Source organism: Poeciliopsis prolifica, unplaced genomic scaffold, assembly GCF_027474105.1.
Source record: "Poeciliopsis prolifica strain line A6 unplaced genomic scaffold, Auburn_PproV2 SCAFFOLD028, whole genome shotgun sequence".
Taxonomy (NCBI): domain Eukaryota; kingdom Metazoa; phylum Chordata; class Actinopteri; order Cyprinodontiformes; family Poeciliidae; genus Poeciliopsis; species Poeciliopsis prolifica.
The window spans coordinates 4,040,578-4,056,847 of NW_026562403.1; the positions used below are offsets into that span (position 1 = coordinate 4,040,578).

At 38.9% G+C, this 16,270-nt stretch overlaps 1 protein-coding gene across 1 annotated transcript; it reads right to left on the minus strand.

Moving 5' to 3' along the window:
• Positions 1-11,370: 11,370 nt before the first annotated feature.
• Positions 11,371-14,678, minus strand: LOC129371921 (zinc finger protein 892-like). Its single transcript, XM_055048799.1, has 2 exons — positions 14,426-14,678; positions 11,371-13,889 (listed from the first exon to the last, which is right to left on the minus strand). Exons 1-2 carry the CDS (start codon positions 14,595-14,597, stop codon positions 12,721-12,723), a joined length of 1,341 nt encoding a protein of 446 aa, XP_054904774.1. The 5' UTR covers positions 14,598-14,678; the 3' UTR covers positions 11,371-12,720.
• Positions 14,679-16,270: the final 1,592 nt, after the last annotated feature.

Here is a 16,270-nt window from a genome sequence, read left to right on the forward strand (position 1 = left end):
GATTAGAAATTGTCAAAGAATGCCTTGCAAAGTTACTTTATGAAAAATTATCATTTTGACAAAATGTTTCTGAAAGTGTCTTCATACTTCTTGCCCACATTTGTTTATCTAAAGATAAAGTTCACCTGAAGTTGCTTCAGAGGAATCTCTTTCCAGAGGAGTTCAGCAGCATCCTGGTGTGACGATAATCACTTGTGCACCAACATCATGTACGAAAATGTTCTCAGACTCAGTAGTTTTGTGTCTACAGACAGAGCACAGTTTGACCTATCAGAGTCCTCTTGAATCAACCAGAGAGACACAGGAAGCTTTCAGCGGATTTTCTTATTTTCTCTGCAAAGAAAGTTTAACCTTTTTTACATTCTGGTCCACAACAGAGGTCAACAAATCAAGCTTTAAAGGCAATGATACAATAAGTCAAGCAAAGAGTTACTTTGTAGTCCTAGATATCAGCAAACATCGTGCATACGTGTTTGCACAATGTTTGCAAACAAGTAAACATTGTTGCCACCAGACTAGCAACAGCCGCTCGTCTGGTGGAGCTGAGTCATCCTTTTTTTTTTTATGTTTGATATCGACAGCAATTTCTGACAACTGAATGTGACAAAGTTACTAGATTTGGGCTATAAAATAGCACTGTGTGGCTGGGGAATACATAATGTTGCCCCTTTATCCAAAACCATCTGTTGCAAATCAAAACATGGTTAAGTTTTACCAAAATGGTCAATTAATAAACAAACGATCAATAGGTGTTTCAAAAATAACAGCGAAAGGCTTCAACTCAGTGAGAAAGTAACATTATTTAGATATTTTTAAACAATGTGACTTTTTTTTCACACATAATTCCAAGACAAATGGTAATTAATACACAAGAAATACTGTTCAGACCTCTGATGTAAAGCAGCAGACATTTATTGTGTATTTTCTGTTCTATTTCTTGTACAAAAATAAAGCTTGTGTGCTTTCCATAGAAAATAATTACTCAATTCCCAGGTAAAAAGAATGTCAACAACTCAGCATCTGGAATTAATGCTTGCTTTTACAACATGTACAATTAGTCAAAAATTAGTGTTTGTTGGTCCAGTAGAGGTAAATATTTAAGTGCCATTTTTATAGAAAACAGTAGCTCCCATCTGATCTGTAAAGCTCCTCTCCGTGGAAAGCAGAGGTGTTTTACTTTTCCCTGTCTGTGTTGTTTCCAGCACTAACATACCTGCACTATAACCTTTCCATTCCCTAAATGTTACTGTCTCACCGGCGCTCAGGACAAGCACAGAGACAAACAGGATTGCAATTCTACAAGATGGGACGACCTGTTCCAGCAAGATGTTTCTCTTTGCCTCTCTTGTCGTCCGTCTCTCGTGTCTCAGTAAGAGTTCGCACACTGGTGGAACTCTGGATTTCCACTAGTTCATTTCCCATTGCTTCTAAAGCGTGCGTGTTAGATGCATGTGTGTGGGTTTAGGCATGTTGCGTGCGTATGCACATGTGCGTGTGTCTCCAGAGTCTCTGAACAGTATTATTGTAAACATATCATTTGATGGGGCGAGTGGTTCAGGTTGTTGGATGACTGCCCTGCTTTCATTTGGAACTGAGCTGCCAACATCTGGATTGTGTCAACACTCACTGACAGCATGTGTATGTGCATGTATATATATGTATGTATGCATATGTGTGTGTGCGTGCGTGTATGCGTGTGTGAACCAGGCCTGACGACCACTGGATGGGGAACAGATTTGCTGAGATTAATCAAAGGTGTACCATTAATATAAAAAAAAGGAGCCTTCTGCCTCCCAGCAGCCATTTTAAGAGGCCTGCAGAGCACCACTGCAGGATGCCATATGCTGTAATGTATGCACATATTTCACATGGATATACTATGAAACACAAAGGTACGTGCAACTGAAAAGGAAAACTACTACTTGCGTGTGGCGCGAACAGCATTTATGAGCTCCTGTGGGGAAAAAGGGCGAGCTATGAGTCCATTCAATTAGAGTCACGTACATCGGTATAATTGAAGCAAAAATGACACATACATGAAAGCCACTTCCAGAAGTTTTGCCCAGAGAGAATAAATTAAGATTTGACATGTGACAAAATGTGCAAATCTGAATCAGACGAGAGTTTTCTACAGTGGAGTTGGAAGTCGTTTAGTCCCAATAATCTAATAAATGAGTAGGGCAAGTAATTTGAAAGCCCTCTGTGTTAAAAAAAACAACAACTCAGTGATAGGAACTGTTGCACCCTTTATATTTTGCTTACTTTTATCTTTGCTATTCTCAAACACATGAACCTGTGTTTGAGAATATCATAGTGTTGGAAATGTTTGGCCTTCTGTAGACTTGGAACAAAAGCTCTGCAAACTTCTAGTACATTCTCTCCGGTGAGTTTAACATTATACATTACTCATAAATTTGAGTAACATTTGGTCCGTTATGGTTGTCAATTTTAATGTTCTGATTTGAGTGGTTTTCCTTCATTTCTGCTTGTGGCAGAGAAGGGATTCACAGGTTGACCTATACTTTCATTTCATTTCATTTGTTCATAGTTTGACTTGCCAAGCAGCCAGGAAGATGCGCTGAGATGTGCGGTAAGGGAAGAATCCCTAAAAGTTGGCAACCAGCTGCACCAAGAAAGGTAGACAGGTAAACATGCCTCAGTGTTAGTGGGACCAGGTATGCTGCTACAGCCAACTCCAGCTTGTGTCGATGACACCTAGAAATCCTAACAATATGGCCTGAAAAATGAAGAAACTGCATTATAATGTAGATCAAGAGCTTACAGCTCCCTTTGGCACTGGGAGATGGTGGACATCGTATGGCTGGTCTGCTGTTGGACTTATAGTTGCTCGTGTGGCCACTCTTCTTACCTGTGATATTAGACATGAGACACTTTTAGCACAATAAAGATAATAAAATTATATCTACGAGTTAGAATGTTTCAGCTAAAGCTCTTGTCAGAAACTTCACAATTGTTTTTTACAGATGTTCTCCATCAAATCTAAATGACAACTATTTTTGCAAAGAAAACTGAGCTAATTCTATCTGTAAATGTACAACGCTGGTGCAGATTCAGAGCATCACAACAATACCAGCAAAAATACCTTTGAGATGCGTCATGAGAAAACAGAGCCTGTCTGGGATTCACTTTTTCAACCATAGCGAGCGGAGGTGTGTTGCTCCTGAGCTCGGATGTATTTGGGTTGGCTGGCTGAGAGATGGAGCCTGTTTGCCTACAGGGGCCGAAAACTCTGCAGGGGGCCCCGCCTGATCTGCCGTACCATCCGACAGCTTAATTAGTGTTTCGCTGCTGCTCTCACATACAGTCTGCACACATACACACACACACACACACACCCACACACACACACACACACACACACACACACACACCCACACACACACACACACGGCTTGTCTTTTCCACACATGCACATCACACTGGGGCATAGCTCGTTAGTCTAATAAAGAGCCATTAGAAGGTTAAATGTGGGTCTCATTAAAGATTAGTCATTTACTACCATGCATAATAAGACTCTCTTGTGTCACTCTGATAGCTGCTCATATGGCTGTGAAAGTGAAGAGTCAACTCATGCAATGTTAATTTACCGTGCTACAGTCTGGGATTTGGCCCGTCTCCTACTGAGAGAATAAACACCATGAGGAACGATATAGTCTCTCCCAGTCAACGACTGAAGGCCTAAATGTCATCACATGAGTGAAACTCCTCCTGTGGGTGGATGCTCCACGCTGCGCAGTAACATCATTTCAACAAGCGGCGACCTGAGTAGCTTAAAAACAAAGTTAGATTAGCTTGAATGTATCTGGGGTAACAAATGTCAACAATAATAACTTTCATTTTCATGTTTGCAAAGATTCCCGCCGTAAAGCCTTCTGAATGCAGAACAGTGAGCTTCTGTCAATGCAAGAGGGAGACACAAACCTTCGGCTTCCAGTTTCTCTCAGCCAAACATGGATTTGGGTTTTATCTCAGACTCCAATGGCATTTAAAATCACAGCCACATGGTAAAGCAGATGAGCCATAAGAAGAAAATCTATTTTTTAATAAGAAGGAATTGAAGCTCTGAAGCTGCCAAGTGTTTAGCTTAGTGGAGGCAGCCTCTGATCAGGTTGAACCGGAGGAAGACAGAGGAAGGAGCTAAGAGAATGTCAAACAGCAGCCAGTTTGACAACATGAAGAAAGGGATTAGCCATTTGAAGCCCTGTTTAGCAGCTACGCTGTTGCTGAACAGTCCTGCTCTAACCTGCGGTGTAAAACAAGGCGTCGGCTAAATATCTGGCAGGAAGATTCTTTTCAGGGATGGAGATGAAAGCTCAAAGTAAGCTTTGAACCTTTCTAACGAAAATTTACCTTTTAACCAGGCTTGGCTGCGATGAATAGTTTGGCAAGGCGCTGTAAATCACTTCTGTGTCTCTAGTTGTGTTGCATTTTCAATCTTCTGACTCGCCAAATGATCTTGCAGCATTTCCTCAATTTCTGCTTCCTGCGTCTCACCGGCAGATGCACAACTGGAATGCAATTACAACTAAATCATTTTGATGGCTTGAGGACAGGTCTGCCTGATCCATTTAGGGTTTGCAAATGTTTTAAGTTATTTTTTGTTTGTTCTGGTCCTTAACCAGATTGTTGGAGCAGATTTGGCACATCATCATTCAGTGATGACACTGTGATGGAGATAAGTTGGAGGATGAGATCCCGTTTTATGAGTTATTGGTTGAAACATCTGTTTAATAACTAAATAAATAAAAATGTTCCCTTCATGAGAATTTTTTTTTTATATGTCTGATAAATTAGAACTGCTCAGCACTTTGATGTTAAGAGTCATAAAATATGTAGTAAGTTAATAGTAGCTGCTTCTCGGCAGTCCCTTTATCTTCTTTCTTAATAAAATGATTTAATGCTGTTAAATCATTTTAACGGTGCTTGGAAATTAAACCACTACAAAAAATATATACATTTATGGTTGTTTTTTTTTTTCATTTTTAAATTTCATTTTAACATTTAATAGAATTAAACCAATAATAATGGCAAAACTGCAACAAATAATTACATTTTAAAAAACTTGAAAGTTAACTGTTATTTTCTGTCTTTATAGATGAAGTGTGGTTATGTTTTCAATCATTTATTTTGGCTGTCTAGCCTTGTGTGTACACCTGTGTGCGCCAGCGATTAGTTTTGAGAGTCACTCCTCGGTTGCAGACGCACTTGCTAATTTATCGTCTATCTAACAGATGTCAGGTTTTGTTTTCAACTCAAGCACATATCCCTGCCGAGACCCGGCTCACATCTGCCCATATGGGCGGCTGTCATGGAGATTTGGTCTCGAGCAGTTGGCGTCTCCTACTGCAGCTATAGGTTCCTGAAGATTAATTTCCATATTATCCATGTTATCAATATTGTCCTACAGATTCGATTGATTTAAAAATGACCTTTTCAGGATAAAAGTCTAATTAAAGATGGAAAAAGTTTTTATTGAGTTATTTTCCTTTACAAAGATGTGGCCGGTTGCCCAGGGCGGCATTACAAAATTAGACACAGAAGCGCCACATCGAAAAAAGAACTTTTGTAATTGTTAGACTAATCTGAATAGAGTTGACAATGTTGCATATCGAAATACTGGCCTCTGCTTTCTGTTTTTTTTTTTCTTCTCAATGCCAGGTGGAGCAAGATTGGTTGGGTGTTACCTTTAACTACACTTAATGAGGATTATTTTTTATTAGGTCTTTACAAGCTGTGACTGTTTTCGGTGGCTGTTTGAAACATAAAACACCCACAAAAGAGAGAAACTAGTGATGTGTGTAAGAGGATAAGGGTGGCAGAAGCTGAGGAGGGGTGCAAATCATTCAAAAACAATCACTGATCAACCAAGCTACGTCTCCATGATATCTCTAGCAGTTGCTTGGTGAGAGGCGCTGTGCAGCCTGAAGAGGTTGTCAGTCCATCACAGGGCAACTCAGAGACACCCAGGACGAACAATCATGCACGCACTCAATCCTGAAGGCAATTTAAGGACGCTGCAAGGTTGAGCCGATCTGCTGAAAACAATTTCCATTCTCGCAGACCCTCCAATTTGTTTTCTGCATCATGCCATCAGCCCCTCTTATCGCAACTCCCCGTGGCAAACTTTTTGCCCTCCTCTGCAACTATTGTGTGACTGGTCTGTATTTTGTTGGTGTGCTCGTTTATGCGGAAAACAGACCCAAAAATTCAACTTCCAGAAGTTAAAAAGGAGGAGGATGGATAGATTTGAGGAGCGATTATCCAAAGCCTTGAAGAGGAACACAGCATTGGACCAAAACATTAAACCCCTGCACAGCTCTGGTTCGATACAGCACACAAACTTCCCACCAACACCTTTTCTTCTTTGTTTCTTGTTGCAAGGCAAATAAAATGAGATATAACAGCTTGCCAATTAGTATTTTGTCCTGCTCTGAACTTGTGAACTCATAACAGTCATTCCTCTCTGCCATGATCTCTGTGCTTACTATGCTGTTGTAAACCGCTGTGGGAAAACACCATGACCTACACTGGTGTGTGTGAAAATGAATCTAGTGAAACCATAGTTGCACTCTGGTCCAACCATGTTAGAGAGACCAAGTAACTCTTCAGCCATGTTTTTGAACCCAGCGAAAACCCATATGTGCACAGGCCCTTTCTGTATGAATTTTTGCAGAAATTTCTGATTCCAAGGACCCGGGTGTAGGGTCAAGGACATTTATGGAAATACGGAACAAATCACGGTCTGTATAGTTTCAATACGGGACTCGACATGTAACAGCCAAATTTGGGACGATTTTGTATTTTACGGGACGAGTGGCAACCCTACAACAGATGCAGGAAGATTTTGTGTAAATACAGTGCAACGATGAGGTGTTTACACTCCAGGTTAGCATACTGAGAGAATCTCATACCAGCTCAGCTGTGCATGCCCATGTCAACAACCATTAGATCTCAGCCATGCATCGCTGTGGTCCTCAGTCTCATCTGCTCTGGATTACTGGTTAATTTGATAATATCTAAACATATTCTGTTAGAGAAATGTATCCAGATGAAAAAAAAATCTATTTCTCAATCCTGCATGAAAGCACATGTTATATTCACATCATGATTATATATGATGAGATGTATTAAAAATTGTAATTTATGGGATGAAAACCAACCTCTATTAAGTGACACTTAGTATTACCTTGTATTTAACCCATAGTATTTTAATCTTGTTTGGGTTTTTTTTTTCCAGATTAAAACCAACAAGAACAGTTTAGCTCACTGACATGTTCAGGAAAAGCAAAGATTGTGTTTTCATGCTGCAGTGTGACCGTAGGTGTATGTGCACAGCATGAAAACTTGGTTTGGCTATGTGCCATGCAGCTGGAAGCCATCATAGCACCAATTACTTTCTGTCTCCTGCTCTCTCTCTTCCTCTCTCTTTGCCGCTCACTTGATCTCTCTCTCTGCCTTCTGCCCTTATTTTTTTATGTCTGAAATATTTTTCAGGACTGTCTCTTTGTAAACCAAGAGCTCACCTCAAACATTAACCTCTCAGATTGGCCTTCGCCTGCTCCTTCCCTGCGTGGAAGTTATCATGATCAAACTCACCTCATCCATCCTGGTTCCCAACATTAACTCCAGTTACAGCCTCCTCACTGAGATCTCAGATGGGTTTATCTTTAGGTTTGGATCTGTATGAATTAAGCAGCTCCCTCTGCTAGAGGGTAATTTACAGCAGCAGGTTAGAGCCGCACATCGTGTCGTGAGTGAAGGGCAGGAAAGGTGTAAACATTGATTACAGACTTTGCGCTAAATGAACATGTCACCACAGTGAGGGATGGAGGAAGTGAGGGGGTTAACAGTGTAAACAAATGATGAACATAATGAGGATGAATTACTGCTGTGAACAAGAAGCCCTTTGTTTTCAATTATACCTGCTGCTTTCTCCGACTCTCTGAAACTCATACACACAGGACACGGAGGAATCTTGTACATAAACATGAAAAATAAATGGCTGTTGAGTCATTAAAACGATGGAGAGCCGGATGCGGTAAAGTTGTTGAAGTATCAGGTCAGAGGTATCGGTGTAAACAAATCAAAATCAAAAAAGTTTGCAGACGTTTTACAGTACTGGAGAAACGTTTTTCCTCTTTTTTGTCGTTGAAACAAATGTTGATATCATACAAAAATCAGGTGAGTGGCTGCAAAATGCAGTTTTGAAAAAAAAACTATTTCATTTATGAAATTTATGAAAGGAATCATACCAAAATAGCCGTATGTGGAAAGTAATGCCCACTTTTGTTGTCATTTGAAGCAACAATTGCCATGAAGTGTTTGCAATAATTATGGTAGTGAGTTTTTTATTTATTTTTTGAATCATTCAGAGGTCGACTATGATGGTGTCCTTCAGATCACTGTCCAGCTGCATATCCCAAGTTAGATTAAGACTATGAATTGGTCAGGATACATTCCCCTGGCAAAAAACAGGATTTTAATCAGCATAGCAGTCCCATAATGTCACATTACAACCACCAAACAAACTCTTTTTTGAGTTTGTTTTTGACTGCAGGTAAAATGATCTTTTTTTCTGATCATAAAATGCTCTTCTTTTGTCTTATAAGGCTGCATTGATTTCCCAACATATAGCCCTTTTCTCACTCAAACAAAGAGAAACTGGAGGACCACAACATCTTTGGCAGCAATAAAGTATCTTAAACATTTCTCTTGCTCCAACTTCAATAGATTGGTATACGTGGCAAACACAGACTCATTCATTTCACCTGCTACTATTGTCAAGCTAAAACCATGGAAGAGAATATTCTAAAACAGCTCAGAAAGTCAACATCATTGTTCACAACTTCTCTTTCCATTTGGTGATTGGCCAGGATGGCATGCATCCTGAGAAATGGAGCTCAATGGGACAAATCCCAGATTGAGCACTGAAGGGAGATGAGAATCAAGCAGAATTGCATATAAGGTCAATGGCCAGACTGACCACATGCACATGAGTTCAGTGTTACCGTTTTATGCACAAAAATAATCTTCAGGCCTTTATATAACAACATAAACGTCAGTGTTTCACTGCTAAACATCCAACCAGGGTGATTTACATGAACAGCACTCAGCTTCGTGTACCAGGCAGACGAGAAACCAAATAATGGACCTGGATTTTATAATCACAAAAGTGAAGAGGTAATGGAGCTCTTTCTTTCAGCACCAATATAAGTTTGCTAAAAACAAACATTAAGAGGTTGTTGTTTTCCTCCAAAATGTGACAGCACAACCATCATAGAAAGAATGTCTCACTGTGCACAAAGAGGCCACTCATTAAAGGGGGGCAAATTGTAACAAGTAATACTCTCAAGCACACACAGAAAGATGGAGATGTGGCCGGGCATCAGGCCAGATGCTCCAAGAGAAGGAAACTCACATTCTTGTGATGAGGAGTCATCAAGTATCAGGTTCCATAGACTGTGGAGGGAGTTGGAGCCCCTCATCACACACACACACACACACACACACACACACAGGCTGAACACTTCTAGCTTCATGCCACACACTTTTTTAGTCTGCAAGCTTTTGGGTTTGGTGGCATAGATAAGATGTGAGAAGCAGCATACAGTGCCTTGCAGAAGTTCCTCTCCTTTTTACTTTGTCATGTTAAAACCTCAAATTTCAGGGAAGTTTATTTGCATTTCAATGATAAACAACCACAAAGTAGTGCATAATGGTGAAGTGACAAGTAAATGCATGGTTTTCAAATATTTTGGACCAGTAGAAACGAACAAACTTAATGATGTGTTCAGCCCCCTGAGTCAAAACTTAATAGAAACCATCTCATACAGCAAATATATCTGCAAGTCTTTTGGTGTTACTTCCTGCTTTGTGGGGAAAAAAAAGAATTGTTCATTCACTGAAGAAACACTTTTTTTCCTCAGTAGGTGTTTTTTGTTGTCATTCACTAACCATGGCTAAATTAGACAAATGTAAGTAGAAGTCTACTCCCAATGGTGGAGAGGAAATATTTGATGAACGAACCCTGACCTAAAAGCGTAGTCAGGAGGTGTGATGATGCCTAACATTTTCTTGGTTGAACATCTATTTCATTCCAGCCATCTCCTCCTCTCATGGTCATATTTTATTTTCACTTTAACTCCTACAGGAGCTTTGCATTTATTCATTTATTCAGAGACTCAGACGTCTTTTCTGTACAATCGCTCAAGCTAAGTCAGATTCATCATAATTCATGATAAAGTAGATGTTTATCCAGAATGTTTGGCAATTTAAATAACTAAATTAGAGATAAGGTGATATGTTTAATCTTTTTTTTAAATAACTATCCGTCATGTGTATTCGGATACGAGGCAAGATGTTATGTTAACTATCACCGGATTCAGAAAAGAACTGAATTTAATGTGGATTCCTGCACAATTTGTGAATTTTAAGACTCATCAGACAAGTTCATGAAGTAAAGAGCAAAAATGGCAGTACACTTGAATATAAGGCTGAAAGTAAAACCTAATTCAACCAGGGAAGTGTGAGGAATGAGTTATCATAGAAAGAGTACATTTACAAAGAGGTCAAAAAACAAAACAGAACTTATCCCAATAAGACTGTGGTAAGGGCCTAAGCACTTAAAAGAATAGAACAAGCACAGTAGGTATAGTTGTGATTATTGTGGTTGAGATTTTCTCTTTTTCATTTTAGCAAGTTTATTAGCAGTCCTGTTCAAAACCTCCAAGCATAAAATGCCAAAACAGACAAACTGCAAATCTGTTTCCATTTAGACCAAAACTAGCAAACAGCTAAACATGCATTTCGCTGATGCATTTTAAATTCAACTGGAGAACAGAATAAGCCCTATATTGACTTTATAGAACACGCACAGTAGCCATACTTGTGATTATTGTGGTTGAGATTAAACAAAGGAGAAAAAAAATACATCAATTGTATTGATGCGCCAAGAGTCCCAAAGGTTCGCAGAGGCAGACTCTTGCATGTTCTCCTGTACTCCGCCAATTAACCTTCTCTATTTTGTTCTTTGTCCTCCTGCCCAGCAGCTCTATGGTTAACATGGTCCACTGTTCTTCCTCTGCAGATGTCCAAGTCATGTTTATCTAACTTTGTGTCCAAACTGATCAAATTAAAATGTTGTAATTTCTAATCCTGGTCACTCCCAATGAAAACTCCGATTTCTCATAGCTCCATCCTTATTAGAGCTGCTGTCTCAAACACAAACCAAACATCTTGGAAGGGTCCCTAGATTGTTGGGTCCTCTTTTACATATATTGTCTTAACATTGAGTTTCCTTGCAATTAACTATGAAACAGAGAAATATTATAGATTCAAGACCCGTTTATTTTTGGAACACCTTTAATGCACAATTTAAAGTTTTTTACAGGAAAATACAAACAAGATTAATTGCATTAGAATCAGAAAATACATAAGAATAGGAATTTGACCATCAATTAAAAAATATTGTATATGCCATCGAGATGCACAAATTTCAGATGTAATTTGACTTCTTTCCACTAGATGTCAGTATCTGTCTACACTTCCAGTTCACAAATACTGAATCATTGCTTTTCACATATTGTCTATGGTGAGAGAGTTATTTCCAACCATTTTGCCACAGACATCTAGAGCTCAGTCTGGTGTTTGTGTGCCAGCACATCTTGGACCTGAAGTTAACTGAACTTGGGTTTAATTTACTGATGAAAGGAATAATTGAAGGCCCCAAGCTGGTGACAGCATGTTAGTCAGGAACTGGAAAAGTAGTAACTACTTCCCTATTTTCTGTTCAGAACTACAGAAAAAATGAACAAGAATAGAGAGTAGGAGAGATGACAAGGTGTAAAGATGTTTCTGATTCGCATGAGATCTCACAATAACAAAACACTGCAATTGTTTAATCAAAATAGTCATGTGAATTTTTTTTGGGGTTGCCAGTGTAGCTATACTTCATGTAAAAGCTCTTATCTACATCCAAGATGAAGGATAACACAAGTTTTGATTTTCAATGATAAAGGATTTTTATGGGTAATTAGTTTGAAATAAAAAAAAAAAAAAACATGCAATAAATTGTTTTGTGGTAAATGTGTTAAAAACTATAGATTGGAGTTTAAAAGTACAAGGAAGGGTCATTAAAATGTTTTTGTCTTCACTGCTTTCAGAAGGGAACAAGAGTAAAGTAGAACCATAAATCAATAGAGGAGGTTTACATATGTTAAGATTTAGATCAGTGCTTTCAAACTACAGTCCTCCAGGGCCAGAGCGGTGAGATTGCCTGTCCAGCATGGAGTCATGTACTACAGAGCTATGCTAATGAGCTAATATTGGAGCCAGGTGTGCTGAAGCAGAGCGATATCTAAAAGTTGCAGGACAACAGCCCTTGAGGACTGGACTTTTTCAGTTCTTTAAGAGAAATTGTGAGCTTTAATGTTTTTTTGGAAGAAAAAAAAAGAAAAGAAAGAAAATCTCTTTTATATTTACACTACAGTCAATAATGACGCTGCATTGGAAACTATCACTTCTAGAAACCGGAATAATTCTTGATTGGACATGACAGTGCACTTGGCACTGCTGCATTAATTTTTCATTCAGTCTGTCGAAAATATAGTTTACACACAGATATGAATGAACAAAACACCATTACATACAATGATAGAAAATTTTGGTGATGATAAAAATAAGACCTATTAAATGGTTTTGTTAGACATTCAATTTCCCTCCTGGCAAATTCCCTTCCATGAATGAAGTATCATAAACTCGTACCTGCTCACCTCGGTGTGTTGTCATATGAGTAGTCAAATGACTTTTTCGAATAAATCGTCTTCCACAAGTCCCACAGGAAAAAGGCCTCTCACCTGTATGAATTTTTTTGTGCCGAGATAAACATCCTCTATCGCCAAAACGTTTTCCACAAGTCAAACATGAGAACGGCCTCTCGCCGGTATGAGTTCTAATGTGCCGAGATAAACTAGCTTTTGAGCTGAATTTTTTTCCACAAGTCAGACATGAGAAAGGTTTCTCACCCGTGTGAGTTTTCATGTGTTCAGTGAAATTACTTCTTTGTAGAAATCCTTTTCCACAGATCAAGCATGAAAAAGGCTTTTCACCTGTATGAGTTCTTATGTGCCGAGATAAACAGGCTTTATCACTGAAATGTTTTCCACAAGTCATACATGAGAAAGGCTTCTCACCTGTGTGAATTCTCATGTGAACCTTCAATGTAGCCGCCGTTGTAAAGCTTTTTCCACAAGTCAGACACGAGAAGGGCCTCTTACCTGTGTGAATTCTCATGTGATCAATCAAATAATTAGGAGCAAAAACTTTACCACAAACATTACAAGCTGAAATATTGCAATTTGTGTGCATTATCTCATGCCATTCTGCTTCTGGACTGACAACATTCCCAGTTTCAGCTCTCAAATGCTGAAAACTCTTTTCTTCTGGTTCCTCAGCTCTGCTTGATCGAGATTCTTCATTGTTGCTCCTTCCCTGGTTTTGTTTCTCATGCTTTGCGGAAGTCTGGATGGTGAGTTGGTCCTTGTATGACTCTGGTTTCCTCTTCTCTGTTTTCTCATGAACAGTGACTCCTGTGAAGGAATCAGTTGGCCAACGCTGTTCAAGCTGCTCTTTCTCCAGACTGATATAGAGTTCCTCCTGTTCATCCTTTATCATCGATTTCTGCTGTTCTTCTTTAATTTGTGGTGGTTCGAGTTCTTGGTTTTCTTTCATCTGTTGAGCATCTGGTTTCCCCAGTTCCTCATGGATAGATAAAGGTTGCATCAGGTCCAATCTGGAGTTCATCTCTGGACTGGAGAGCTGATGGTCAGTGAGAACGTCATCCTCCTTCCAAACACAAGGCTTTGTGAGGTCTGGACAGGCAAAAGAAAGAAAAACATTTTGGATTAATGCAAGTAGAAAGCAAAAATACTTCAGTTTTTTTTTTTTATTTCAGGTGCTTTACCAAACATATAGAAGAAGATGTTCTAGTCAGATGAGACCAGAACAAATGTATATGCTTTGATCCTCTGCTTTCAGGTCAATTAGTTCAGTTATTTGCAAAAAAGAATGAGAAAAACGTCAAACTTCAGAAGCGCAAAGCTGATAGAGACGTACTGCTGCAGAGTCTGAGATGTTATTGCAGCAAAGGTTCAATAAATCATGTGTTCAAGTGGGCTGGTTACCGATGCATGCCACATTTTTCAGATTTTTGTTTACATTTTGAAAATTCTCTTCCACATCATAATTTATGATGTAGTAAATAAACAAAACGTCCTACAAAACACAAAAGTGCTGCATTTTTTTTAACTCAAATGTTCATAAACGACTTTAAGTCTTAATATTTTAGACCTGTTCATTTCTGTAAACGTGTACGCTAAGTTTAAAACATGACGATTTTTAATCATACCTATTCTGTGTAGCTTTATTCTGGGGTTCCAGCAGATTTCCAGCAGCCTCCGATGATGACTCAGCTCTTCCTCGAACCGCACGATGGTTTTATCAAACTCCGTGAATATTTCCTCGGCAGCGGCGGTCAGTCGCTCCCTGATAAAGTCTCTCAGAGACTGAAATGAAGACATTGCTGCTGCAGAAACACTAATATTCACCACGGAAGATGTAATGGAGGAAAGTAAAAGCTGCTAACCCACACAGGAAGCCTGCGCTCTGGTTCAAGGAGAGGCAATGGAGAAATGCGTGTGCTCATCATCGCCATCTGCTGGAGGGAAGTACAACAGCATCTTCAGACCACAATAATTTAATGAAGTATTAAATGCTTTCTTGTAGACTTGCTGGATCATTATTACAATGAAAACCAATCATCTGTGACTGGTAAGCACCAAAATGTTGCTTACCAAACACAATTAAAATCAACAAGAAGAAGAATATATTTTTTTACAAAGAAGAATGAGATGGTTTCATAAAATCCAAACGAGAATGGGACAAATGAGGAGAACACAAAGAAACAGGAGAGAAGAGATAATTATGTCAGACTTAGAATCGGACACAGTGGATTGAATAGCGCATTATTTTTGATAGAAAAACATCAAACAGGGAAATGTGGTTGTGAGGAAGATGAGAAAATGAAACATATTATTTTTGCATTGCAGAAAAGACCGGATTCTGAGAAACAAGTTTATTAAGAAGCTCAGTAATACAAAAATTAAATTTGACATTGTTGATTTATTGCAAAAGAATTGAGGAAGCAGAGGATATCAGGTTAGATTTGATTTTTTGAAATAGTGTAAGTTGTATGATAAGAGTTTTTTTTTGTCGACACTCCTTACCGGTTGGTGGAGGTCTTGTGCGAAATTCGGTTCCCCTGTGAAAATCTGTTCCCCCTGCGTCGGGAGCGCGCATTACAGCCAGAGAGGCGAAAGAGGCGGATCTGATCATTTTCACGTCGCTTCTAATCGATTTCTCGGTAAAAAAAAAAAAAAAAAAAAAAAACTAATACAACTATGTCAATGTTGTAACACTCAGTTTAATTTCCAGCTGTTGTTTAAAAAAATTGTAAAATAAATAAATAAACGAGGTCTTCTGACGCTGTTTTGTGTTATTGTAAACACCAAGAGAAACGCCCTTTTCTCACGTAAGTCTGGCAGAAATAAAAGTCAGTCACCAAACACAGTTTTCCCAACACGTAGTGTGTATGTAAAGGTTTTTGTGAATTTGGAAACAGTTGTTCTTTATTCCCCAAGGTTATGGAGTAAGGAGAGGAAAATGGATGATTCAGCAGCCTGAAATATTCTGTTCCCCCTCCATAAAATGGGAACAAATTATTTTACCTGCAAATGCTTAACTGTGCTTATTCCTCTCATCATCAACAATAAATCCTGTGATTTTGGTAGCATTTGCTCCTACTTTGCCAGAATTATGGGGGGGAACCATATATTTCTGCTGGCTAAAATATTCTGTTCCCCCTCCATAAAATGGGAACAACTGCACTTACCAGCAAGATTTTTTCTCTGCTTATTCCTCTCATCATCAACAATAAATCCTGTGAATTTGGTATCATTTGCTCTTATTTTGCCAGAGTTATGAGGGGGGAACCATATATTTCAGCTGGCTAAAATATTCTGTTCCCCCTCCATAAAATGGGAACAACTGCATTTACCAGCAAGATTTTTTATCTACTTATTCCTCTCATCATCAACAATAAATCCTGTGAATTTGGTATCATTTGCTCCTTGTTAGCCAGAGTTATGAGGGGGGAACCATATATTTCAGCTGTTTTACTTGACTGAAATTATCC

Excerpts from the sequence above, each read along its gene's own strand:
- LOC129371921 (XM_055048799.1), bottom strand. The coding sequence starts at position 14,597 with ATGTCTTCATTTCAGTCTCTGAGAGACTTTATCAGGGAGCGACTGACC. Across the intron at positions 13,890-14,425 it reads AATAAAGCTACACAGAATAG|ACCTCACAAAGCCTTGTGTT; the intron begins GTATGATTAAAA and ends TTGCCTGTCCAG.